The sequence below is a fragment of the Heliangelus exortis genome, chromosome 4 (assembly GCF_036169615.1).
Source record: "Heliangelus exortis chromosome 4, bHelExo1.hap1, whole genome shotgun sequence".
In the NCBI taxonomy this organism is placed as follows: Eukaryota; Metazoa; Chordata; class Aves; order Apodiformes; family Trochilidae; genus Heliangelus; species Heliangelus exortis.
This window is the reverse complement of record NC_092425.1, coordinates 6,614,173-6,640,808: the sequence shown is the minus strand read 5'-3', so window position 1 is coordinate 6,640,808 and position 26,636 is coordinate 6,614,173. Positions and strand designations below refer to the sequence as shown.

Here is a 26,636-nt window from a genome sequence, read left to right as displayed (position 1 = left end):
AATTAAACATCAAGTGAAATACACTCAAACTGTGTTAACTTCATGGTCATCTATCAAGGCCTAACTGGCAGAACATGAAAATCTACTTAATGAGTTAAAGAGTCACAATCTAGAAAACTTGTTCAAACATTGCTAAGCTACTCTGAAGTGCTATCACCTTAAAAGAGAAGAAAATTGAAATACCTCTCCTTAGTTTCAGTACAAAAGAAGAAAATCCTCAAAGTCTGGAAAAGTTTCTTGTAATGTAATGATGTTTCTAGTTTTGCAGAAAGACTGTACAACAATTTTACCTCCCCTTGAGCCTGAGGATATTATTCTCTGAGGTTAGTCCTGGACTCCAAAGTACAGATCCTTTATTTCCAGTCAGTTACTTGGACTGAAAGCATTTAAAAAGGGGCACTTAAATTGACATACACAAGATTTGTGTATGGATGTTCACAGAGAAAGTAACTCCTGTTCCAGGGATTTAACATTGTAATAGTAGCTCAAGAACAAAAGGAGAATCAGTTTTAAATGGAGATTTTTAAGTGCCCTTCTTCTAATGTTCTGTGAGAAGCTTTACTTGGCTGGAAGAGTCCTCTCATTATAAACTGTTAAGCACAGTGCAGGAAATATAAGTATACTGCAAACCCAGCTTCTAATGACCTTTTCTCACAAAATGTGTTTTTGCTGAGGTGCAAATAGTGAAAGAGATACAATTCTGGATGATATATTTTGTTCCCATTAAATAAAGCAGGACTTCATCACGCGAAAGAGATGGGAATCCCCTGTGTGCTTACTCTATTACAAAGAAAAGCACTTCTTTGAAAATTAATGAGCATTAAATATTTGTACAGTCAAATGAGGATCTCTTTTCAGGGAACTGGTTGTCCTGTGTCCTTGGAATCTAAGTTGGGAATGGTTCAAAACAAATACTGAGGGTAGTAGCCATGAATAACGATGAAATGCCTGGGTTGAGATGACCACTTTCAGACTCAAAGTACCAATGCAATTACATGATATACTAAGTACACACTTTTTTTTGTTGTTGTTAAGGAACAACTTTATAACACACAGAACTATGTTTTCAGCATTGCAGAAAAGCACTTGAGGGTCCTGGTAGACACCACATTGACCATGAGTAAACAATTTGCCTTGAGGCAAATAAGGGCTACACTAGGGAAAAAAATATTGCCAGCAGGTTGAGAGAGGTCACCTTTCTCCTCTATTTAGCTCTGATGAGGCCACACGTGAGTATTGGGTCCAGTCCTGGACTCCCTAGTTCAAGGGATACATGGAAATCTTAGAGAGATGTCCAGCAAAGGGCCAAAAAGATGGCTAGAAGAATAGAGCATCTGTCCTGTGAGGAAAGACTCAAAAGATCTGGGACTGTTCAGCCTGGGGAAGAAAAGGCTGTAAGTGATCCCATCCATGTATACAGACACCTGAAGGGAGAGTGCAATGGGGATGGAGCCTGGCTATTCTCATTGGTGTCTGGTATGGGGCCAGAGGCAACGGACGCATACTGAAATACAGAGGTTCCCTCTCAACATCAGGGAACACTTTTTCCTTGTTGAGGGTGACTGATCACTGGCACAGACTGTCTAGAGAGGTGGTGGGGTCTTCCTCCTTATAGATATTCAAAAAGTCACCTGGAACCAGTCCTGGGCAACTAGGTGTAGCTGCATGAGCAGGGGGTTGGACCATATGACCTGCACAAGTCCCTTCCAGCCTCAACCATTCTGTTTTGTGAAAGGACCAGCTGTCACCTCATTTCACACTTGCTTTGGTAATATTCCTACTCATTAGCTTCAGACACTTTTCTTGAGTTATATAAATGAAAAATTGGTTTTGATGCAGAAGAAGAAAAAAAAAAAAAAAAAAGATAAAAGAATGAGATTTTGGTCGTAGGAGCAGGATAAACTGAAATTCTTACGAACGCTTCCAAAGGTCTTAATTCCATTACACATCAATGACCAGAGAAAACACAAAGCCTAACTGGTTGGAGAAAAAAAAATCTCTCTCCCAAGTGGCAGAGACTCCACTTTTCCCCACCCAAACCCCCCTGTCAAACACCAAATGCACAGAGCAAAGACACTCACATGCGATTCGGACGTAGGCTTTCCGGCTCTTGGTGGTACCTGCAGAGCTCCAGGCAACGCACTGGCACCAGTAATCTTCAGGTCCAAAAAGTTCCTCAACTTGCTGGCGAGATATCTCAATGCTTACCTCTCGGACAATCAGACCTGTCAGGGGTCAAGTAAAATTGATCACATTAGGTTTACAGAGAGAAAGAAAGAGAGGGAGGTACAGAAGTCTGCTTGCAAAGTTGTTGAGGCCTCGCTGCTTTCTATCCATAACTATTTAGGAACACAAACTGTCCTAAGGACATGAAGGGAAAAAGCCCAACTGCAAAATAAGAGAAGGGAGGAAATGTAAAATCAGCCACTTGTGATTTTGACCTTTATTGCATACCACATGTGTGTTAGACAAATAAGAGAAACAGTACCTCAGCTGATACAAATTGTACCATGTGCCTATGAGGATTTACATCAAGTGACAATCTAGTCTAGTTTTATTTTCATATGAATATAATAAAATCAAAGAGTCGTTCAGTTTATAAAACTTCCTTAGATAGAACACAGGAAGAAGTCCTGTTCACTCTGACACTGAACTGCCAAAGAAAATAGATTTTACCACTGCAGAAAATGCTCTGATACTCTGAAACAACAGTCACACATGATGCAGTATGGTTATTGCAAGCTGCAGTTTGGGGACTATTACTGTCTTACACACTGCAGATATTGTGATATTTTTAAAGTTATCTTATAATGCAGTAAAATGCTTTTCAGTGCCTAATGGTCTCCCCAGCCCTGCCTTTCATATCACATATCAGCCTAACCATTCCCCAGCCCTGCAGTTGCACCACCACCAACAGTGTGACCCCCTGTTCCAAGCAGAACAATATTTGCCCACATTTCCCACACAGTGCTCTCTGTTGGGAAGCTGCTTTGCTGCTTCTAAGTGCAAGAAAATATTGTGGTTCCTCAGGCACCACTGCTAGGACTGTTGGCAAAGTGTTGGTCCTCTAATGACAACCACCATTTCATACCGACACAACCCCTTTCTCTGCCTCAAAATGCACTGCCTGGTCAAAACACTCTTAATTCCAGCCAAGATACCAGTCAGAGGTGGGGGAGAGTGCTTATACATCTTGCCAGCTTATTTGGTCCTCACTGCTGATGCCAAAGTATCAATAAACTTCTAAGATGTGCCTGCCTGTAGGAAACACCATCGCCACTTGAAAAATGCACTCTCCCAAACACTCTTGAATATATAAATCCACATACAAGTATTCTGTGTGAAGGGACTGATTTTCTTTTTCCTTCCAGAATTGCCAGGAAACTCAACTGAAAGGTCCTTGGATCACAGAGTGCAGAGTTTGTCCTCATCACCAGACACCACAGGGCAGGTCACTCAGCTGAGCACAGACTTGAGGCCAGCTCCCCCCAGCCTCCTGCCACATGGCTTACAAGGTGATATTCATGAAGTGAACGTTCCCAGTTGTACTGGAAACCAGACCAGCCCTTTGATTTGCCTCCAGCCTCACAGAGGCTCCATTCAGGGAGCCAGTGATTAATTACTGTTTGTACACACTTGTACACTGTCACTGAGGCTGCGTGCTGTTTGCATCCAAAACCTGGTTAACAACTTCACAGCAGAAAGGAATTCATGGATGTAATACCATAGGCTTCTCTGGTGGGAATGCCTTCTAATTGAGATGCCTTTTCCTGCTAGAGAAAGAGTCTAGCCCCCTTTTTATTTCATTATCCTTCACATCTTTAGCCATTGAATAATCAGCTACTTTGGGGAAAACATTTCACAGCTTTCCTCCTCAAAACGAAATACTCAAAATATGGCAACTTCACTCCAAAGAGTGAAAATCAAAGTGGTGCACAGGCATTTGAAATGCAGTGAACACTGTGTTATAAACTTGTTCTGCTTTGATGAGCTAATTTGGCTCCAAAAGGGGTCTGATGGAGAGCTTTTGTCCTGTTGAGAAGAGCACCAAGAGGGTGGGGAGGGAGCATGTACATTACATGCATTACAACTATTGTATTTTCCCAGTGCAACTGCTGCTAGCCTAAAGATTACTCCAGTTCATTCCTAGTTTTAACAGCACTAACCCAGGGAGCCTTTGAAGGTTACAATATTATGTTTTTATAATAAGGCTGATAATGATAGAGTTTGATGGAGCAGTGAACTCTGTTACCCGGGGGCTAAAGCAAGCAGGCTCATAATGACAGCACTGGTTAATAATGATTATGAAATAGTCCTAACATTCAGGGCACAAATGCTGTTTTCTGAGAGTCTGTTGATGATACAAAACACACATTAAGTAGCTCCCACTGAATGCACCAGCAGGATTTTTCATCTTCTGACTTCCTGAAATGCTTTCTAATTCAAACTAACAAGCTACTCCAGGTAATGTCTTTTGGGACAGCTGGGAAGTACAGATAGGTTTCAGGTTATTCAAAGTGACACGGCTTTTGTTTTTTTTAGTAATATCAACAGTTGTGCCCAGAATGAAGAGGTGCACTCTTCTTTACACGTCAAATAGATGCCCTCTCTTCCTGCTTATGAGCAAAAAGTATCATTGTGCCTTTGTCTCAAAGGTAAACATTTTTTTCCTAGAGTTCAAAATGTTATCAAACTAGCTGGTGATGCCATAAGATTTAGGATGTAAGGATCCAGGGCTAGAACTTGAAGCTGATTCAACTAGTTCTTCCCAGCATCACCCATTGGCATCTCACTGAGCAAACAGCCACACTAATTTAGGAGAAACATCTTATTAGTTGTTGAAATACAATCCTGTTCCTTCTGTGAACACTTCAGAACCAAACAGAAACCCCTTTCTAGGCTAGATTACAAAAAAACAGAATTTGCTGAGATACTTCAGATAGCAACTGCCTTGTTACCACCTGATATTCTGCTGACATCAGATTGCAGAGCAGAGCTGGTACAGTCTGGTTACATCCAGAGCTGTACCTCACATGGGCAATAAGTGCAGGACAACTCCGGTATTATCTCTCAGAGATATTCATCTCATCCCTGTTGAAGCTGCTTCTGCTTGTACATCAAAGAACAGTAGCTGGAGTCATTAAAAAAAAAAAAAAAAGTAAAAAAAGGAAAAATAAAGAAAAAAATTTAAAAGTCTCAAAGTTTTTCTATTTTTCTCATGTCTCAATATTTCCAGACAATGTCTATGCCTGGAGTTCCAGCAACTGTTTCTGGAGCTTTGCATCTTAGAGTGCAAAATTAGAAGTCACTTCATAAAATGAGTCCCTCTAGTTTTCCTAAATACATTTAGGACAAGATAAATTTTAAGATTAGCAGAAACTTATACTGCATGTAGCCTACCTTGTATTGGCCAAGTCTATTTTACCAGAATGCTAAGTAACAGTCAATCTCCCTCTCACAAGGAATACCTCCTCTACCTTACCTTTATTAGAAATACATTGCATTTTTCAGTCTAGTTCCTCATATGTCTAAGCTGTATAGCAGGTGAAGATATGCAGCATGTTTTATTACACTTAAGTAAACTGCACATTTCCAGAATTAATACAATCACATAGGAGGTGGCAAAATCCACAAGAAATCAGGATCTTCCTATTTTAAAGTAATGCAATAACAAACACAGCTGAAGGGAGGTAAGAGAAATGTGGGCAGCCAGAATGCTTGACAGGCCCCTTCTCATGCCTATAAATCCATAAAGAGTGTCTATATAGTATTTCTAACTCCTACTCTCCCCTGATGAAGAGCTAGAACGTGACATGGAGAAGCATTTGTCTGCTCTGTCCAAACTTGATTTGCATTCAACAAAGTGAGAACTGTTTCTGTAGCCTCTTGCAGCCCATCTGGCTCTTGGGCATAAAGACAGATATGTGAAGACACTGGATCTAATTATCACTGCCCTATTTCTCACAAAAAAAAGAAGATTGTGAAGAGAGAAGCTTTAGAATGAAAATGCAAAAAATCAAAGTAATTTAAAGCAATTCTCCAAAATAAATAGTATCTTAAAATTGCTCACTGGAAAAAAGAAACACAGATCCTTTAAAAATGCAGGTTGCTGGCTCTTTCTGCACAAGCATTTCTCTTCTAATCTCAGTGAGTAACTGCAGCATTCCCTAGAGAGAAGCAATGTAAGAAGTTTTACAACTTGAGTACAAGGAAGTAAAAAAATCTTAGGAAAAAACAAAACCAAAAATATTTGCTGTCCTCTCTGGGTCCTGAATATACAGATCTGATCTGTTGGGTTATAAAAGATGCCACAGAGGTTGCTCTAGGCTGGGGCTATTTATTCACACAGATCAGTCAGATTTAATACACTTACCTACACCTAGCACCAGAAAAAGACCTTTGGTAGAATTTCCCTAAAGAGAAGTCTAAAACCTTGTAGCTGAGGGATGCTAAATAATCTGGTCCAAGATACCATTTTAGCCCTAACAGTTTTCTGTCTAGTTGAGTATGGAGAATGGCTTATAAGAAGGAAGGACATTTGGTATAAGTCTGCAGATGTGTCCCAGTCCTGTGAATGAAATATGTTCCTCATGAGTGACAATTTTACATATTTAGTTGCATGGGATCTACAGTTATTCATTTCAGTGAAATAAATGTGTATCTGGGGCTAATACAACTTGGGCTCTTCAAAGGAGTAGGAAGGAGTCAGAACTTTATTTATTTTTATATTGGCACATTAATGAGGGATTTATTGGTGGGGAGAGGCAGAGGGCAGAAGGAGCCCTGCTCAGCCTGCCTATTGCTGATATGTGCAGCCAAATGAGCACAGGGGAGAGGCACTATGGTATATATCAAAATAACATTACTACCCATCCTGAAGCAAAAAGAAGAGGGAAGAGGGAATTGTGCCTAATATATACATGATCTTTTATTATAAACTGTATCCTAGAAACACAATCAAGCAAAGACACACTTCATTTACATGGTCCCCAAGTGCTTAACTTAGCTGGCTATACACACTGTGAGGTAGATTAGCTGGTCTTCAGAGACAGAAATGTTGTCTTTTTTAATGCATGCAAATGTAATGTAATTGTACAATATTATGGGAGATTATTAGTAAGTGCAATAATAACTCACAGGTTCCATATTGCACCCATCAAAGTAATTAGCAAATTTCCCGATGATTTTAATAGAAGCAGATTTGCCAATCAGACTAATTTCTTTCTAGAGGGAAACAAAAATGTCTTAGAAGGTTCTGCAATGGGAAAAGACAAGAAATGATCATTGGAAATGCCTGAAACAAGCAGATCATTACCAATTAGCAAAGGTAATTATCCACCCTGGCTTCAGTCCAGGTCAAAGAGTTAGTATCCACAACTCACTGAGCATCCTTCTGCCAAGAAATTATTTTGATGTATTTTGACTGTTATAAATGTTCAGCATTTGACAATAATATCCCACATGTGGAAAAATAGTCCTCAGGACTTTGACAGAACAATTTTTGTGGAAGTATTATATTGGCATGTGTTTGACCCTCTGGCACAACACGAAACCAGAGCTATTGAGTTGCAAGACTGAGTTGCACTTACAAATTCTAAGAAACTGCATGGATAATTAGTTTATTTTCTCTGTAAGTGGAAGTTCAATTTCTGTGCTTTTTTTGCTTTCATTTGCCCAAAAGGTATTTCATTAATTAGTAATCACATATGCCATAGAACACATTTCTCAAGGAGATGGAACTTTATGACCTACTGGTCTGGAAAAAGACATTACTGTAATACATGCATATAGATTGCAGGTGTACTGCAGCCACTGTAAATAAATATGGAAATACAGCCCATTTTCATGCAGGTAACTTGAAAACCCTTTACAAATTCAATTTCCTGAAATCAGGACTCAGAGCACCCTCCCAAACCTGATGCTCAGTGTTGTCAGCTCCCTCCCTGTTTAGATACAGATTCCCTCCATTGCCTGCACCCCCAAATTTTCACTGGGGACACAGAGGGCAGGGATGGGGTTTTTTTAGGAAGTAAAGGAGAATTTGGGGAGTCAGAAGCAAATGGCTCCACAGGAGGGGGGATTCTCTGCACATCCATGCAACTTGTGCTGCTACACAATCAAATTATTTGGCAAATAATTTAGAAAACCACAGTGTGTCCCCACTCAGATCCTCAGCCTAGACAGAGAGGACAATGTGGCTTATTGAGTCTTAATAAAAATCACTTCCAGTCTGAAACAGTCCATGCTTCCTGACTCACAGTTTCTTTTTCTGTTAATTAAGAGAAGAAGAGGAGAGTGAAGGCACCTTGTGAGTGTTTCTTGGTCAGGACTCATCTGAATGATGAGTATACAAACTTCATAATGTGAGGTAATGGTGGGAGGAGAATCCCAACACCAAAAAAAAGAAAATGAGTTTTGCAATAATTTCAGAAGGGGTTGGATTCTCTCCAAAGCATGTGGCAAAAAGGATGAAAGCATTCTGTGTTCTCATAGTTTTCATCTGTCTTACATTTTGTATGAAGCTTCATCCAAAAATCCTTTAAAACAGCATCATACTTTTTGCTTCATGTAAGTGGACAAAACTATACACCAAAGAGGTATCATTCTAAACAGACTCACTGAAAGGTAAACATATTGCTTTCTCATCACAGACCTTTGTCAGGAGATTGTTTTCTGATGTGACTTAAGTGACAAAACCCAAGAATGACCACCTTTTAACTTACCATTAGTCCCAAACTGTCTGATTCACTTATTCCCTCATCATAGGTGCTATAAAAAAACCTGTCTCTGTAGCAGAAGGTTGATTACCTTACTTGGTGAAATAACCTTTTTAAAAAGGTAAAAACCAGTGCTATGTCAGAATTGAAATTTATTTACCCTCTTGCAGAAATAGACTGATTGCAGTAAGAGAGTCATTCCACTCAAATATAGCACAGTATTTAAGCTACGGAATTTGGTGTTTAAAAAATTAATAAATAGGCTATGCACAAGAAGAATGGCTTTGAATATTAAAGTTCTTGATGAGAAAAACATACTCTGTGCATCCTAATGGGACAGAGATGATTGCATAATGGTGCACTCTGACTATAGCTTACTTTTTCTAAAGAGTAACTGTATCCTTAACAAAAGATAGATATCCAAAGATAGCTTAGAAGAGCAACATCTTTATCACCCAATAATCCTTCATGCTGTGATGGCATGTACCTGGTTTTGCTTTACCATAAATTGTGGCTGCCTGCTGGTACAAAATGCCTGCACAAAGAGCACAAACAATTTCCCACAAACATTAGCATAAATATTTAAATTAAAGGCTTTCAGCTATTTTTCCTCTCTTCATAACTTTCTCTTTAGGAAAGAGATACATGATTAATTCAAATTAATACAGATTAAGGTAATAGCCTAATAAACTCAGGTTTGCATTAGGAGATGTCAAGTTTGCACTAGTTTTTAGTTTGAATTAGCTGGCTACAGCTAATTACCAGGTAATGGTAGTAAGTTACACTAAAATCCCAGCTCCCCTAACACTCATTTTGTTTAGTGAAATCAAGGTCTTTTTGTTCAGAAGGACCAAGTTGTGTAAGATGCATAGAAGATTCAAAACTGAGTTCTGGAATGGTGGTGGAAAGCAAATTGCATGGAGGTGGGCAGTCCATCCCTGGGGGCTTGTCCCCATGGGGAAGGTACAATAACCTCTCTGTTGTCTCCTCCCCCAGACAACCTTGCAGCTAATTGCTTTCTATAAGCCTCAAACTACTGCTATTTAATCCTTTAGCCCAGCATTGGACTACTTGTTCTCAGCATATAACCAGTGCAGAGACAAAGGAAAAACACCCCCACCCTTTTGTTTTTTAATGGAGGTTATTTTCTAGTTGACAGCAATTTTTTTTTCCTTGATATGCACAAATTGCTCCAAAATGCATTGTTCTCTTCCACATGTAACAACATGTGCCTATTGCTGCTGCTGCTGCTGCTTTCTTGTTCTCTTTTTCCTGGTACAAAACTAATAATCACACTTTGGTGTAGCAGGACTTTAAAGAACAGCTCCCTACAAATAGTTCTCAGATTAGTGACAAATGTGAGCTGAAGCATCCTGACCCAGTCCAACCTGACACTAAACAACCCTGAGGGGTGATACCTGAGAATTCCCTGCCAGGCTCATGTTCCTTACAGGGATCAGGAAGAAAAAAGGTTGTTTCCTAAGTTCTCCACATAGGAAAGCATGAGTATGAGCTCTCAGCAGCTCCAGCTTTTGGGTCAAAGCCCAATTTTCCCTTCTTTTGGTTGAGGCACACGCAGCTGAGAAAAGATGTTGGGGGTTTTTTCTCAAGGCCCAGGAAAAAAATCATACCAGTGGTTGAGGTTTTACTTGAAGCTGTGGTTGAGTCTTCACAAAGAAAATCTGTGCACTCTTTATTTCTGGTTCAGAGGATGTACATGCTCTTTCTAATGATCTGGGCCTTCAGCAGTGGGTAATGCTTCCCAGTCCTCAGCTTAGTGCTCATGCAAAATTGAAGCACTTTTGAGGCAATTTAGAGCCTGCAGATGAATCTCAATGTGCAGGCAAAAAAATGAATAATGGCTGTTCAGCACTTCACTAGAAGAAGCTGAGGAAATTATGAGAAAAAAAAAAGAAAAAAAAAGAAAAAAAGAAAATCTATTGAACTTCAAACATCTGGGAAGTCAACTGAGAGCATTTGCATTTTGAACAACATGTTTACATTCCCTTTGCATAATGAAGGGAGGGGGCAGGGAAATGAACAATAAATTGGTTTCAGTGTAAATTTTTAAATAAAAATATACACCACATTGCTTATGGTTTTGATTTACTGGCCTGTAAGTGTGTATAAGTTTATAACATGCCTCTGCACATGTACAGCATCCTTTCTGCCTGGCTCTGACAAGCAGAGACAACATGAAATTGGTTTATAGGCCTTATTTCTGTGACCTTGATGTGATGACCCAGTTCAGTGGCTGGTGCAGCTATTGTGGGAACAACGAGAGTCACAATGTGACACAAGGGGTCACTCGGGAGCCTTCCTCAGCAGATGCTTTCCTATTTTTTAGTCCACCACATGCAGGAACAGGAGGCTGGGAGAGAAGTGCACAAATCCACCGTTTGTTTCTGTTGCAAGGGTTGGCATTTCCCAGCAAACTTATTTTGGAAAAAAAAAAAAAAAAAAAAAAAAAAATTAAAGAAACGAAGAAAGGGCAAGCAGCTGTTTTCAAAGGGGCTTTGTCTAGTGTGCAGTCAAGTGGAGTGACTTTCACCAGACAGAGATGAAGCTCTGGGAATTTGTTGCTTGCTCTCTCATCCAGGGTATTTTCAGGGCCGTGCCAGGGCAGCAGTCAAAACAGCATCTTCCTGAACACCAGGAGATTTTTCTTAGTTTGTAGCAACTAAAAGAATCATTGCAGGAAGGCATCTGAAAAGGCAGGCTGGTGGTCAGAGAAGTCATTTGGTGTGTACATGCTTCTAGATATAGTGCAAGTCATGATCCTCATCAGCTACAGCAAGACATCAGGGATGTGACCAAGTTGATCTGCAGCTCCATGAAACTTTGACTTGAAAAAAGATCTTTTTCATTATGCAAGTAAATGCCATCAATAGTATCCTTGTAATTCTGGATGCCTTTTTTTAGATCAGTTGGTTTGGGTTTTGTTTTTTTTTTTCCCTGAGTATCCACTCTGACTGAATTTCAATACTGTTTTCCACCTTGGTTGAAGAACAAAAGGATTAAAACTAAACCCCAAAACAAGCCTGATCTACTTCTAGGCATTGTTATTCTTTATGCCTGGCAATCCTTACTCTTGTTCAGCATCACTACTCATTACAGAAACATCATTATACAAGCCACTGAGAAGCCAAAAGCACCAACCAACCAGTTGAGTTCTTCTCTAAAATCAAAACCTGATAGCAAATAATACAACAGGCTAAGAAGGCCTAAAAATCAGTGTTCTGGGAGAAGAAAAGACACAGAAGACAAAAGACAAGACTCCCTTTCTGCTCTCACAATCAAAATATGAAGAGGGTTGAGATGTTCTGAGGAACTGTGAAAGGCATCAGCATCTGATGAGAAAGAGCTGTAGCTAACCTTGCCAGGGCATGGCAGTCCTGCAGTCCCTACCACATCATGCTGGTCATTTCTGTACCATTCAGGGAATGAGAAAATGAATACAAGCAGTGAACCTGCAAAGGCAGCACAAAATTAGATCTCCTACAGGTGAGAGCTGTGACAGCCACCTCTCTTTCCCTTACACATCAGTGATTTGGTACCCTGCCCACACAATGAACAAAGCCTCAATTTATCTGATCTGTGTAATGGTGGTTCCATACAAATTTATATATATATATTTTTTTTTTTTTTTTTTTTTTAAATTTTTTTTTTTTTAATTTTTTTCTTTTTTCCCCCCTAAAAGAAGGATTTCTCCAGTCTGGTTTTAAGCAGTGTGAATTCTTCTACCACTCTTCCAAGAATATTTCACTGTCTCATGAGAGAAAAAAGTAGAATATACTACTCAGGTAACAGAAATGCAAGCTTACCCAGACTTCAGGGTACTCAGGACAACACTTGCAGACTCACCAGGACTCTAAACAGGATTTGACTGCATTTCCAGTGACTACATCAGACTATAACTTCCTCTCAACAAAGAAAAGGTAAAGTATAATTTGGACCTTCCATTTCACTGAATGTTTCCAGAGATTTTCACAAAGAAACTGGACACCTCTTGGTCCCAGTCGCTCTCACACTCAGTTAACTAAAAAGCTACATTTACAGGATGCAAGTGTTCCTGCCCTTGAGCTGACAGGATGCTACAGACTGCAGCACTTTTGTTTAACAGCACACAAGACCTTGGCTCTGCTCTTCTTTTCTGCCACACCAAAACCCAGTTGGTTTACATGTAAAGCAGGGGTTGCAGGACCTTTGGAACTCTCTTCCAAACCAAATGGACATTTATTGGCCTTTCAGGCTCCAGACCACCCCCATAGTGGGGGCTCCAGATCCCACAGAGAGGATGTTTGGCTCCAAAGGAACCACAGGATTCGGATGGAAAAAGGAAGCTTTGCTGTGCAAAGTCATGGCTAGTCTGAGGCTATGGTGGGTGGCCTGATGTCTAAAGATGTCATTTGGGGAATTAATGGGATTATGAGTGTGTAACAAAGGGTTTAATGAAGGAAAGAGAAAATGTGTAGGCTGGAAATACGCAGAGGGGTATCCTCAAATGCTTCAGATGATTGCACTAAACATTCATATCCCTCTTATTATTATTTTAAATAGCTTTATTTCCTGTCTCAGATTTGTTTTTCTAGAAACCCACAGGAAACCTTCAGGACAATTAGGCAAACAGCTGCAGATAGGAAGTTTATCCTGCAATAAATGAATAAATACCCTACAGCTTTTATCATGTGGTCCCAAAGCACTTTGCAGAAGTAAATATCAGAGATGTTGAGTGGTTTGCACAGAGATACATGGTGAATCCACAGAAATTTTGGGAGAGGTAAATGACCTTTCCCAGGTACCTGTTATTACTCACTGGAAAAGCAGGAGCAGGATTAACTTGCAGGAAGAGTATCTCCCTCTGGGGTCTCTGTTAGCATCCCTGCATGCCCTGAAGAAGCTCAAATCCAGGCTAGAAGAGCCCAGCTCAGCTTTCTGGCTTGAGGGCTGGGGGTTTGCAAGGCTCTCAGCTCCTGCCTGTAAAGATGGCAGGGCAAAGAGCACCTCTGCAGGGCAAAAAGCACAGCAAAGAAAGGATAAAGAAAGCACAAGACAAGCAGAAAAACAGGCAGGTGTCAATTGCTGTGAACATATAAAGAAAGCTTAAAAGCTAAAAGCTTCAAAAAGCTAACAGCAGCTTTCCAAAAAGACTTACAGGGACAAAAACCTCATCTCCAACAGTTGAGTTTGGTAAGAAATTAATGATATGTTACAAGTGAGTAATATACTCAGCAGAGTCTAAACTCAAAAACCCCACAGCCTTTTTTCAGGCTTCTCTACCAAAAGATAATCTTCCTGGGTTTGGGGCACGGTTTTGTATTGCCTATAAGTAGATTTCCCTCTGGAAGTGAGTATCTGTTCTTATTCTGTACAGAAAAAAGATTATTCTCCTTCTTCAGCTCAGGACTGCCTTCAGTGATTTTACCACTCAGTCCAACAAAAGTAACCACCTTTTTGAATTTGTATCTTAGAAAATGGTGCTTCTCTGCCCCTCCACGTATGTTGCTTCTGAAGCTTCCAAATTAGCTATTTTTGTATCAAAATATACTAATTACTCAGGATAAATGTAGAAACTCTGTCTGCTTGCAAAAAGTACCTTCATCAGTTTTGTTGTCAAGCATTCCCTTGATCTGGGCATGCTGGGGACCACATTCCCAGCAGCTGATTTTGAAGATGCAAACTGCAAGAAAAGAGAACTCCTCTTGCAGTGGTGATGGGTACAAGCCTTTTCTTCCCCAGGAGAGCTGCCTGACAGGCCACAGCAGGTAACAGGCAGAGAAAAGATGGCCCAAGTGATGTCTGGATGGCTGCATCCTAAATGTTAAATAGGAAAAAAGTGTGGGTTTGTTCATAGAGCTTTATGCAAATAAACAGCCTATATTTCCCATGAGAAGTCCAGTTCTTGGAAGAAATAGAGTTGTCTGCTCCTTTCTGCACCAGCTGCAGCCTTTCAGAATATACTTGTAAACATGTTTCACTTACAGCATCCTTCCAAACAGGGCACAGGTTTTGAATACCTGAAGAAAATGGACTGTGGTATCAGTTCTAACCCACACTAATAGAAGCACTTGGGAAGAGATACAGAGACAAATTTTTAAATTTCCTTGAAATGAGTTGGATTTGGAGAGAGTAGTGAAGGAGCAATGCTAAAAATTTGCAATACGTTGCTGAGAACTACTTATTTTGAACCGAGGTGCTTGATGTTCAGAATAGATTTGATCCGATGATAAATGGAAAATAAAATAATTTGTGACAACAATGGAATGAAAACAACCATTATTTATTATATGTGGCTCCCCTTTCTAACAAAACCCCAAGGCATTCTACACCAGAGAGGGAAAATAGTGCAGGTTAAGTGTAACTACCCCATTTAGCATCAGTTGTCATCTCCTTAATGAAGTTATTATGAAAACTGGCTGCGTTTTTCCAGAAAAATGGCTTTACCCCCTGTCTTTTGGGCTCCTGAAAAATAATACAGAGAATTAGGAGGCTACAGGAGGTGAAGAAGCAGCAAAAAGAGATTAAGGAAGATGTGCAGAGAGGGAAAAGAGAAGTAATGAAAGGAAGATCTGTAGGTCACAGAAAACAAGTAAAATGGTACCCCTCTGAGTTGTGTTCACATAGGGACAGGGGATAATTGAATTTCATATTTTGATTCCCAAATTAAATTCTTCAACACTGGGATTGAAAGAAGTGCTGCATTTTAAAAAAGTAATGCAAAAAGTAAAGTTTTTCTTACTTATAAAAAACCCCTGAGATGAATGAGTACAACTGCTCAAAATGAGAGGCTACATACTGATCTTTGCTGTGTAGTCCCACCTGAAACAAAGTCCCCAACAAATTGAAGGGACTTTTGTCATCAGGGCAATGCAACCTTCCTAAGCACTATGTCACAAACACCATAAGAAACAGATTCCATAAGATGGACACAGAGAGAGAAAGATAAAGTGATAGAGCATCTTGTGCTGAAGTGATAATTCTGCCTGCATACACAGAGCCAGAAGAGCTGAGACAGCTGCTCTGGAGGTTTGCTTGCTGCTGCCTTGGCTGCAGCACCTTGTAAGATCTGTTTTGAAGGCAAAAGGGCAGATGTCAATCTTTGATCTTTCTGTTGAGAGGGTGATCTATTAAAGACTTAGCTTGCTGGTACCTACTCCCTGGACAGGCTGCCAAACATGGGGCTCAAGGTAACAAGCTCCCATTTGCCAGATCGATGCTGACCCCCTGTCAAATGCTCAGTCTCCTTTCATCAAACCTGCAAGTCAACCAAAAGTATGTTAATAATGGGGGAAGCTAATGGTGGGAGGTTAAGTGCAAGAATCACAGTCATGGTGATGTAGAGCAACTGAAACAAAGAAGTCTGAGAAGTCTGTCTGAAAAGGAGAAGCATATTCATCCATCTCAGTGCAGTTTGACAAATCCTCTTAATCCACTGAAAAAATCTTATTCTGAACCAGATTCTAAATTTATTGGTTTTGTTGATTTGTGGTGAGGCAGAGATTTGAAGGGACAGCTCAGTTAAAAGTTCCTGGAGTCACTTAGCCTCCTTGCTGAAGGCTGGGTGGCACCAAGGATGCTCCTAGGGGACAGCAGGTCTTCTGAGAGCCTGCTTCTGAAGGAAGGACATAGGAAAAGGATTGGTGGCTTCACCTGATCATTAACAGAGTCTCCCTCAGCTTGACTTTCCCCTGAGATTGCACAGATAAATTTTCTTCATTTTGCATCAGCTGGGGCCTCAGGCCAGGCTCAAAAGTCTTGCTGCTATTCGGAAACACAGAGGAGGTCATCCTAATTCCTCCTCTCCCTATGAATTCCAGCAAAAGAAGACAGGAAATGTAGGCAAACTATAATGCCAACTGAATAGCCCAATATGTCTATTTAATTAGCACTTAGAAGAGTCTCAAATGTTGTTTTCTCCTTGCTTGAAGGAGAGAAAAGAAGATGTCAGTGGCACTGCAGAGAGCAAGAGGAGGTTTATAGATCATTTCACCTTAGCTGTCAGGGATAAACTATTACAATGCATACCCAAATTGAAAAGGCAAACCCAAGGTCTCTATAGTCCTGAGTTTTTCTGCTGGACATCATTGGGATGTGGGGGGTGATTAGCAGTATTTAATCCTCCTGGAGAAATGAAATGTGTACAGGACACTGATTTTTTATACATCTACAACTGTCCCACCACTGCAGCATTGGTGTGTGTGTCTGAAAATATTTCTCCATTAAAATCACACATGCAAAATAAAATCTTTTGCTGTAATCACTTTCAGAGGTATGGAGATTTGGAAAATGTGCACACATTGATCTAAAAATTATTGATGTTATTGAGCTTCCTGCCCTAGGACAATGGAATTTTCTTGCCCTCAAAAGCATCAGTTCTGCAGGGCTACCTGCTGTTATCTTTTATGACAGTCAGTCATAAAATCTAATGTATTCCTTCAAAACAACTTTCAACTTTGTTATTTTTTAAAACCAGTGTTCCTTTACATATATTTTTCCACAATAATGGAAAAATATCCAGTAAAAACATAAAAAAAAGACCATGCCCTACTTTGTATTTCATGTACACAGGAAATGAAAAAGCCAAATGTGTTCATTAAAGATTTTCAAAGTACCCATTTGACTTCTTTATGAAAATGCTTAGCTTTTTAGATAATGAAGAAAAGTCCCAGAAAGTCTGAGGATTTAAAGCCAGAATGTAATGATCTTCTGTGTAAAGCTTCTGGCTCCTCAGATGACATCACTGGAATTTTTTTTGCAAGGCTCTCTCTTCAGGCTACTTTAATTAAAGTGGTACTAGAACACCCTGTCACTGCTACTGTTCTCATTCTCTCCAACCAGAAAGCAACAACTCCCACAGAGTCCTGGTGCATGTTCTTCACATAAATGCTTTACCTCCTCTTTAAAAATATCACAACAGTGCAAAGTGTATAAAACTATAACTCTTATTTTGTACCTGTATATATATATATATACATAGCAAAAAGATACAAATATTTATTTTGCCCTCCTAAAAATTAATTTTTTTGAAGTTCCTATCTAGCTGCTCTCTTCAATGAGAGCTCAGCTGCACTCTCATTCCATCTCCTGTGCTATTGCTGTGCTGTTGTCTCTGGTTTTATCAATGACAGAAACAAATTTGCCTTATAAGAAGAGTTAATCATGTCTACAAAGATTTCATTCCTGGGCACAGGCTCAAAGTCTATGAACACATAATCTCTGGCAAATCAAAGCCTATTTCTCTCTTTCATGCACCATTTACAATCCCAAGATGATGTACTGCTAGCATCACACCTGTGTTTTAGTACTCTTTCTTCTCAATTACCCACCCTGCAGAAAAGAAAGCATAGTTGACCTTTACTTTTTTTCTCTCTCTGTTTTTCTACATGAAGAACTGAAAGTGAAAGCCTGGTTCAAAAATGGCAGCACAAACCCCATCAGCATGGTGCTCTTCTTCATATTTAGGCAGAAAAGACCTTAGGAAATAGTTATCAGGAAAGAAGGAGTGTCATTTTTAGTTGTCTGAATTACATGACTGCTCCAGCAGAACCACTGTATAACTGAGATGCCTTTGAGCCCCAGGCTAGACCTAACCTGGTTTGTGGACAATTTCTCCAGCCTCTCAAAATGCAACATGAAGCCTGCAGCAGTGCTGGCTTGGGCTCCCATCCTCATGCTGCCCTCTGAGTAGCTCAGTCACTACTGCTCTGCCCTATAACCACTGCCCTAGCTCACCAGAAATAGCAAAAGAAAGCAGAATACCTCCTAGGATTAAAGGGCTTTGCCAGCCTGACAGGTGCAAGCTGCCAAACCTCCTTCTCTGGGCATCAGAATGAATCCTCACATTCACTGTCTCCTGCAACTTTTTCTCCAGTTCCATCTGCAGTGGGTGTATTTTCCTCAGCTTCCATAGATTTGAAGAAGATATTTTTTTACCACTATGTTAAATACATTCTTTATAACCTTCTGTACTAACTAACTGCTAAGAACCCTGGATTCTCAGTCAGTTTACAGGAAGGTGCAAACACACCAGCAACCACCACAGTCTTTTGGCAACAACCAGGTTGACTGACAAATTTAGGTTGCTTCATTTTAATAAGCTATTAGTGTGGCTTTTGTGCTAATAATCTTTTGACACCCTCAAACTTCAGTATACTATGGTAATCTCTAATTGGATATGGGGTTTGTTTGCATATAATTGCATGGAATTAGGCAAAACTGTTGCGTGGGATGAGTCTCGCCGTGGGAGTCAGTCGAGCTAGTCCTGGCTCGGACGGTATCAGGAGCTAACTTTGATCCGTCCGGCTCTGGAATTCTGCCCGGAAACCACACCTACCGAACCCGGGCATGCGTGCCTGGGCTAGCTCCAGCTGGGCACAGGCGGGGGGGGCACCGTCCGGGCACTTGCTGCCTACACAAAACATTTGTCCTTTAATATATTCAGATGCATATCTACCTTTGTTGAATAAAGCAATTTGTTTTATGCTATGATGTTTTCCAACAATGAGATTTTGGGGGAAAAAGAATAAGTTTTTCACTACAGGTGCACCTGTAGGGAAATATTTTCATGTTTCTGAGTGCTGATGTTAATAAAAGCTTAAACAATTAACACAGTGATAGCTGCTCTCCTGCTTATCCTCCTTCATTTCAGTGGACTCCCATGGATAAAAAATGAAGATGCATTAGGTAACCTAAATTTTTTGTTTTTCTGCTGCAGTGCAGTTGTTGGAAAAGCCAATTCTTACAAACAAACAGGCCCAGAGTTTAATAAAGATTTTCTACAGCCCTTCTTCCTACACCCACCTTCTCTTTTTCAAGCTGAGAGCATGACAGTACCATTGAAAGCTTATGCTTTTGATCTCTCTGCAAATAAATGAGCTGAAACAAATAAAACCTGGTTCACAAGAGACTTCCAAGACATCTGGTGGAGTTATTTTTCTAAATAATTAGAGCAAGTGGTGGTGTAATTCCCAAATGAAAGGTACCTTGTTCCTTGGTATCCAGTTATTTTTCAGAGCCACCAAAATAGCAAGTCTCACTTCTCTCTTTGCATGTGACTCAAACTATTGATTATCAGTCTCCCCAAATAGAAGCAGTTGTACCTTTTCTTTATGCTGGTTTATCAACTTTTTAAACCTTTCCTTTTTTTTTTTTTTTTTTCTTTTAGTATTATGAGGCTCCTATTTTTCCTCCATGAATGTCAGTGGGATTTCTGTTATTGACTGAGGAAGAATGAGGCTCTACTTCGTAAGGTTCTATGGAGCAGGCAGGAAAGTGCAATAAAATAACAGCCAGGTTCTTGCTCTGCATCAACACACTGCTCTACACTGCGCCCAGGTATGCTTCCTCCTCCCTTCTTGTCAGAAGCTGAGTAAATTTCTCCTTTTTTTCTGAATCTCCTGAGGAAAGCATCATTCTAGAAGCAACCCCATTGCTCTCTGGCACTTGGGAGAGATCGTGACACTGGGAACTTGTGACACTGGGGAAGTGGATAGGGAGTAGACCTGGTTGTGGAATCAATTCCATTTTGTTTGTTCACAGTTCTCCTGGCTTTCTTTTTTTGTTGCTGTTGTTGCTGTTTCAAACTTGGGCAAGCTTCTACAATCATGTTTTACTAACTTTCCTGGTTAAAGACATAACCTCTGTGTTATGACACGTGCCACGTGCTATGACAGTAATGCCAGGTACAGAATTCACAGCTGAATCAATGGTAAAGTAGCTGCCTCATGAAATAGCTGCTAGATTACAACATTGGGCTTGTTTTTAATTTTTTTTTAAATTCCCACCCCTCTGTGACATAACACAAACTCACCAGAGGTTTCATCTACTCTCTCATCCACCACATGGTCTTTCTGATGAACCCATTCACTGTTGCACTTGAAATAGATCTGTGTGGCTGGGCTTGCTTTGCAGTACAGATTCACAGGCTTGTTCTTCACAATGTAAGCCTCCTCGGGTTCAATAAGGAAATGGGGCAAGGGCTCTGGAGGATCAGATGGAAAAGTTTCTGGAAGTTCATGGAAAAAGTCATCGTCTGTAGAAAAGAGACAAAAAAAAAAAAAAAAAAAAAGGACAAATGAAACAACCAAAATTCAGCTGACAAAGACTTACAAGTACTTTCTGAAAGCTTCAGAAAGAGCAGATTTTTCATATAGTAATCAAATGTTATCTTAGGAGCATTCCCAGACCCAAGTTTAAATGCATTGCTGCTTTCAGAATAGAGGAAATTGTCCTTTATGTTCTGAGCTCTCTCCTTCCCCTATGTGAGGTGACAGGAATGGGCACATTTGCACAGCTGGAAAAGGTCTTTTGTTATCATCACCAGCAAGAGGAGCAATAAAGCACTATGTGAGCGCTTGGGAGAGTTGCCTGCAAAACCGTAAAAAAGAAATAATAGAAACTTTTGGAGCCTTCAAGGTCATGCTTTTCAGTAGAGACTTATGGCACAGTTTAATCAAGTGCATACACATAGTGTTGGCTGAGGCTGGTACAAATAGGAAATAGCATCTTCTGGTCAGATGAGCAATCTGAAATCTGCTCTAAGGGCAAAAGACTAAATTGAAAGCCCAGTCTCTGCTGCTTTGTTCATCCTCTTACACTCTTGCTAAGGCTGCTAATGGAGGTGCCAAGGTATGCTTTATTTACTTTGTAGTACACTAACTGGTCTGTGTGGTTCTCACAATGGAGAGGAACTGGGAGCTGGGACATGTCACTGAGATGGTGACATTCTGGAACAACACAGATGCATGTTATTGACATTAGGAACCTCTGCATCTCTCTGCTGCTGATGAATAAAGTTGATGTAAGAAAGCTGGAGAAGGAGGAAAAGAATCCAGTGCACAGAAGACAACACTAAAATCATCTAACACACTTTCTTTCTCTCTGCCTCCCTCTTCATAAACCCCCTTTAAAACTCCTCTGTTCCTTTCTGCAGAACAAGTCTCCCATCCCAGAAAATACCAATTCAGAGGAGAATAACCCTCTTTGCCACAGAACATGAAACTAAAAATATGGAAGGCTGCCTATCTCTTCCCTGATAGTCTTCATGAAGATGAAATATCAGCTGACTACCTCCCCCCTAGCTGAGACATGCCTGTCAAGGCTGTGTCCAGAATTACAAGGGACATGAAAGGCTCTCCTTCCAGCTACTGCTTTTGCAGAATCATAGATGCATTCAAATCATAAAAAGGTTTGGGTTGGAAGGGATCTTAAAGATCACCCAGTTCCAACTTCCCTGCCATGGGTGGGGATACCACCCACTACGTCAGATTGTTCAGGGTCCAACCTGGCCTTGGACACTTCCAGGGAAGGGACAGCCACAACTTCCTTGGGCAACCTGTGACCCAGGAAAGAACTTTTTCCAAATGTCTAACGTAGATCTCCTCTCTTCACGTTTTAAACCATTGCCCCTTGTCATTTCACTACACATCCATGCAAAAAGTTCTACGCCAGCTTTCTTATAGACCCCCTTCAGTTATTGAAAGACAAGAAAGGACAGGACCAGATGAAGGAGACAGGGGGAAAAAGTAATATGGTACCCATCCATCTAGCTTTATGGAGGTAGACTGTATGTCTACATCAGTGATGGGAACACCTTTCACAGCAAAAGACTTTGTAAACCTCTTAAATCATTTATGAAGAGAACATTAGTGCAACTTTAGTCTGTTTGTTTTCTTTTCCCTTGGTTTTAATTTAAAAATACTCCTGCCCTTTTGGGTGTCTCATTTTACAAAGGGTAGCAGGCCTGACTCACTGCTACATCATCCGTGAGAGTTAATAGAAGCAAGCTGGTTCAATGATAGAAGAAAGCACCACTAAATAAGGACTGACATTTTTCTAGCAAAAGGAAAATCTGTGACATATTGTAAGAATTCCATTTCCATCTCCAAATCATCAAATTAAATGAAATTTTTAACACTTTTATCATTCTTCCTTTTTTTTCCTTGTGTTTTCTTTTTCACTCTGACCACATCAGCCTCCTCTTTATGCAATCCCATTTCCTCTCCCCATTAGGTTTTTCTTCTTTGCTCCATTTCACTCCCTATTTTTTTTTTCCAAACAGAAAAGATGAGTTACAATAACTTAATGGGAGTCCACATTTGGTTTCATGACAACAAAACATGTTTGAATGGAAGCAAGAGGCTTTTCAGTATTTCTCATCCCTTTCTCTCCATCTCTCCCCCTTTTTCCCCACCTTCTCCCTCTCCCTCATGCTGCTCCACAGATATCTACAACACTGAAACATTAGAGATGAATCATTTCCCCTGAACTGCCACAGGATGGATCTTTTTCTTCTGGTCATTTAATTGCAAATCAGCAAGCAGACAGATGGAAACTAAAAAAAGCACACATATGTTTTATAATTAAACATGTATTGCTTCACTAATTTCTGGTGACTGGAAGAACAAATGTATTTATTTTCATGACTAGGTTTCTGCACATTATCAAAGGCAGTACTCACACTGCCTGACTGCATCTTATCAAAGGTGCAACTAGAAAGTCTAAAAGGAACAACGAGTGAGCTGCAGAAAATAATAAAGGTGCATTTTAAAATTTATTTCTTTCATCAGCCTGGAGAATGTGTGTGGGCTTTGGCTTTCACAGAATCATACAGAATAATCTAAACTGGAAAAGTCCATCAAGATCACTAAATCCTACCATCAACCCTACCTCTACCAAGTCCAGTGCTAAACCACATCCCTAGGCCCCACATTTATGTGTCTTTTAAACAGTAACAGGGATGGTGATTCAGCCACCTCCCCGGGCAGCCTGTTCCAGTGTTTGATAATTCAGTGAAGAAGTTTCTTCTAATATCCAACCTAAACCTCCTCTGGTGCAACTTGAGGCCATTTCCTCTTGTTCTATTGCCTTTTACATGACAAAAGACTGACACCCACCTTGCTACAATCTCCTTTCACACAGTTGTAAGAGGGATAAGAGAGTTGTAAGAGATAAGGTCTTCCCTCAGCCTCCTTTACTCCAGACTAAACAACCCCACTTCCCTCAGGTGTCCCTCATAAGACTACTTTTTTTTCAGACACTTCCCCAGCTTCGTTGCCTTTCTTGGTACTCACTCCAGCACCTCAATGTCCTTCTTGGGGTGAGGGGCCCAGAACTGAACACAGCCCTAGAGGTGCAGACAGTCACTGCCTTTCTGCTGGCCACACTGCTCCTGATACAAGCCAGGATGCTGCTGGCCACCTGGGCACACTGCTGGCCCATGTTCAGCCAGCTGCTGATCCACAACCCCAAGTCCCATTTCCTCTGTGCAGCTTTCCAGCCACTCTTCCCTAAGCCTCCAGTGTCACATGGGGCTGTTGCTGACCCCATGCAGAACCTGATACTTGGGCTTTGTTGAACCTCATACAACTGACCTGGGCCCATCATTTCAGCCAGTCCACAACCCCCTGTAGAGCCTTCCTCCCTTCAAGCAGACCAGCCTGGGTCATCTGAACACTTGGTGAAGGAGCACTCAATCCTCTCATCCAGAATAAAGACATTAAAGAGAACTGGCCCTAATAATGAATCCTGGGGAGATACCACTTGTGATGTTTAAATCTCCTGGCTGGATTTAACTCCACCACAAAAGGGCCCAGCCATCCAGCCAGTTTTTTGCCCTTCAAAGACTACACCTGTCTAAGCCACACATAGCCAGCTTCTCCAAGAGAATGCTGTGGGAAACAGGGGAACAGGCTTTACTAAAGTTTAGGAAAACAGCATCCACAGCCTTTCCCTCACCTATGAAGGGGGTCACCTTGTCATAGAAGGAGACTGTCAAGCAGGACCTGCATTTCATGAACCCATGCTGACTGGGTTGTACCCCAGTACCCTTGGGTTTATCCCATCAGCTCAGAGGCACAAAGGCTTCCAGCTCCTCTTGCTTGTTGCAGCTGCTGGATGCCTCAGAGTGAATGCACTTCAGCTGGGCTATTGGCCTTGCCATTGTACACTCCAGGTGGTTGGGCTGCTGATTTTTTACCTCCTGAATGAAACTGCTTCTAATGTTTATATATTATTTTTATGTGAAAGTGGATTCACAGTATTGGCCAGTACAGGACAATCTAGTCTCATGTTTCAATTGTTAAAATAGCTGTTTCTACACTCCAGCCTAGGCACCCCGCAGTCAGCTACGTGCCAGTTTTCTTACTGGCTTCTTCCTATAATTCTGCCTGACCCTTCTTAAGAAATAATAAAGCCCAGCTTTTAAAATTGCTATTGAGATGCATCTGAATCATTCTTCAAAGTTAGGAATGTAGATGGAAACCATTCATGAACTGTCACACAAACTGAGTGTGCAGAGGCTGACTTATCCCTGGGAACTGGCATTTAAAATCTGGAAATTTTGAATAAATTTCCCATAGCAGCTAAGACAGGTTTGCTGGGCTTTTTAAACTGGAGAATGTTCATTCAATCCCTGCCATTTTACTGTTGCTACTTGTATCAACATTGCAGTATTGTTTGTTTTTTATGGAGCACATTCTTAACAGGAGCATTCAGAATACAACCACAACTGGGTTTTCCAGTGTTTCACAGAAAAAAACCCCCTCAGTCATGCTATAAATCTAGAGCTACTTCCATTAGCATTCAGGGCTCCTTGCTATTCCCTGCTGAAGGGTAACAGGCAGCACAACCGGTCTGTATGAAGGGCAGGAGGTTGGTGTCCCCTGCATTCCCCAAAGAGATGGGGAGGCAAATCCCTGTTCCACAGTCACCCCAGCCACCACTGCCTGGAGCTGCAGGATGGTGGTTTACAGGTAGCTAGAGTGTGTAGCTGTGGTTGTCCTGCAGTACTCACCTCTTGGGATGAAGACACCTCAAAAAGGAAGAGCCTTAAATCCCCTCACAATGGTTTTCCTATCACAAGAAACAGAGCTGTGGCACAGCTTAGAGTTGGCCAGTTTGGCTGCTGATTTGGGATGGGGTTTTGAACCACCAACCTTACCCACATATCTTGCATCCAAGCCACACATTTTATTTTTTTGAAATTGGACTGATATGCTGCTGTGCTTTCATTGCAATTCTTCCAGCAACATGCGGGCATAATTATAATGGCTTTGTAATTACATAACAAAATATTTTTAAAAATCCAACACAGATATTTGCCTCTGAAAATGTCAGCATAGGACATTTGACTCTGATGAGATTTTTTTTGCAACTCTCTACAAAACAAACTGTTGGGAACACCAAAGCAACCCCATTAATTTGTGTTTTCACAAGGCCATGGTTTCTAACAACCTAATGAACATTGCCATCAAAGTTTCTCTTCACCACTTCTAGTTTAACACAGGTCATTCCTCTACCCATGCAAAGACCAAACCTGGCTTTGGCTTTTCATTCATCACTTTGTTATAGATGTGTAGGGGCTTCCTGGGATTGTTGCTATAATTTGGGTGGGGGCTGCCTCTTGTTGTGTGCTCCATCACTATACAAGGTGATAAACCTCACCTGAAAATTTGATCTGAATCTTCCTGATGGCTATCACCAGTTATTTAAAGTGTTCATCTTCCAAAGGTTCAACAAAGCAGCAAACTTTCTAACTCTATTAACTCTCCCAAGTAGTTAGACTTTCTTTCCTTCGTCTGGAGGGAAAAAAATAATGAAACCATTTGGGAGTGATCTAGGAGTGTAGATACAAACACTAAAAATCCACATCCTTGATCCCCAATCATTATGGCAATGTCATGTGCAGCAAGTTCCTCTTACAACCTTGATCAAATGCAAATACAGGGCACTCATCATTCTTCCCTGTTGTAACAAATCTCCTTCTGTGCTCAGTAACTTTGGGCTGCAAGTTTACTTCTGCAGTATGTCACATTCATCTTTATATTCACATAATAAAGTGCACAGCCCATCTGTTGTTATTGACTGATTTATATTAGCAAGACAAAAGACCTGATTAATGGTACCACTAAACGTGTTTCA

General features: G+C 40.7%; 1 protein-coding gene across 2 annotated transcripts in view; it reads right to left on the bottom strand.

The window, feature by feature from the left end:
- Window positions 1–26,636, bottom strand: part of UNC5C (unc-5 netrin receptor C) — a 244,602-nt gene that overhangs the window by 66,092 nt on the left and 151,874 nt on the right. For both annotated transcript variants that reach the window (XM_071742799.1, XM_071742798.1), the window contains exons 2-3: window positions 20,527–20,748; window positions 2,082–2,225 (exon numbers count right to left, since the gene is read on the bottom strand). In XM_071742799.1, the coding sequence (XP_071598900.1) occupies window positions 2,082–2,225; window positions 20,527–20,748 (366 nt within the window). The remainder of the gene's footprint in view (window positions 1–2,081; window positions 2,226–20,526; window positions 20,749–26,636) is intronic.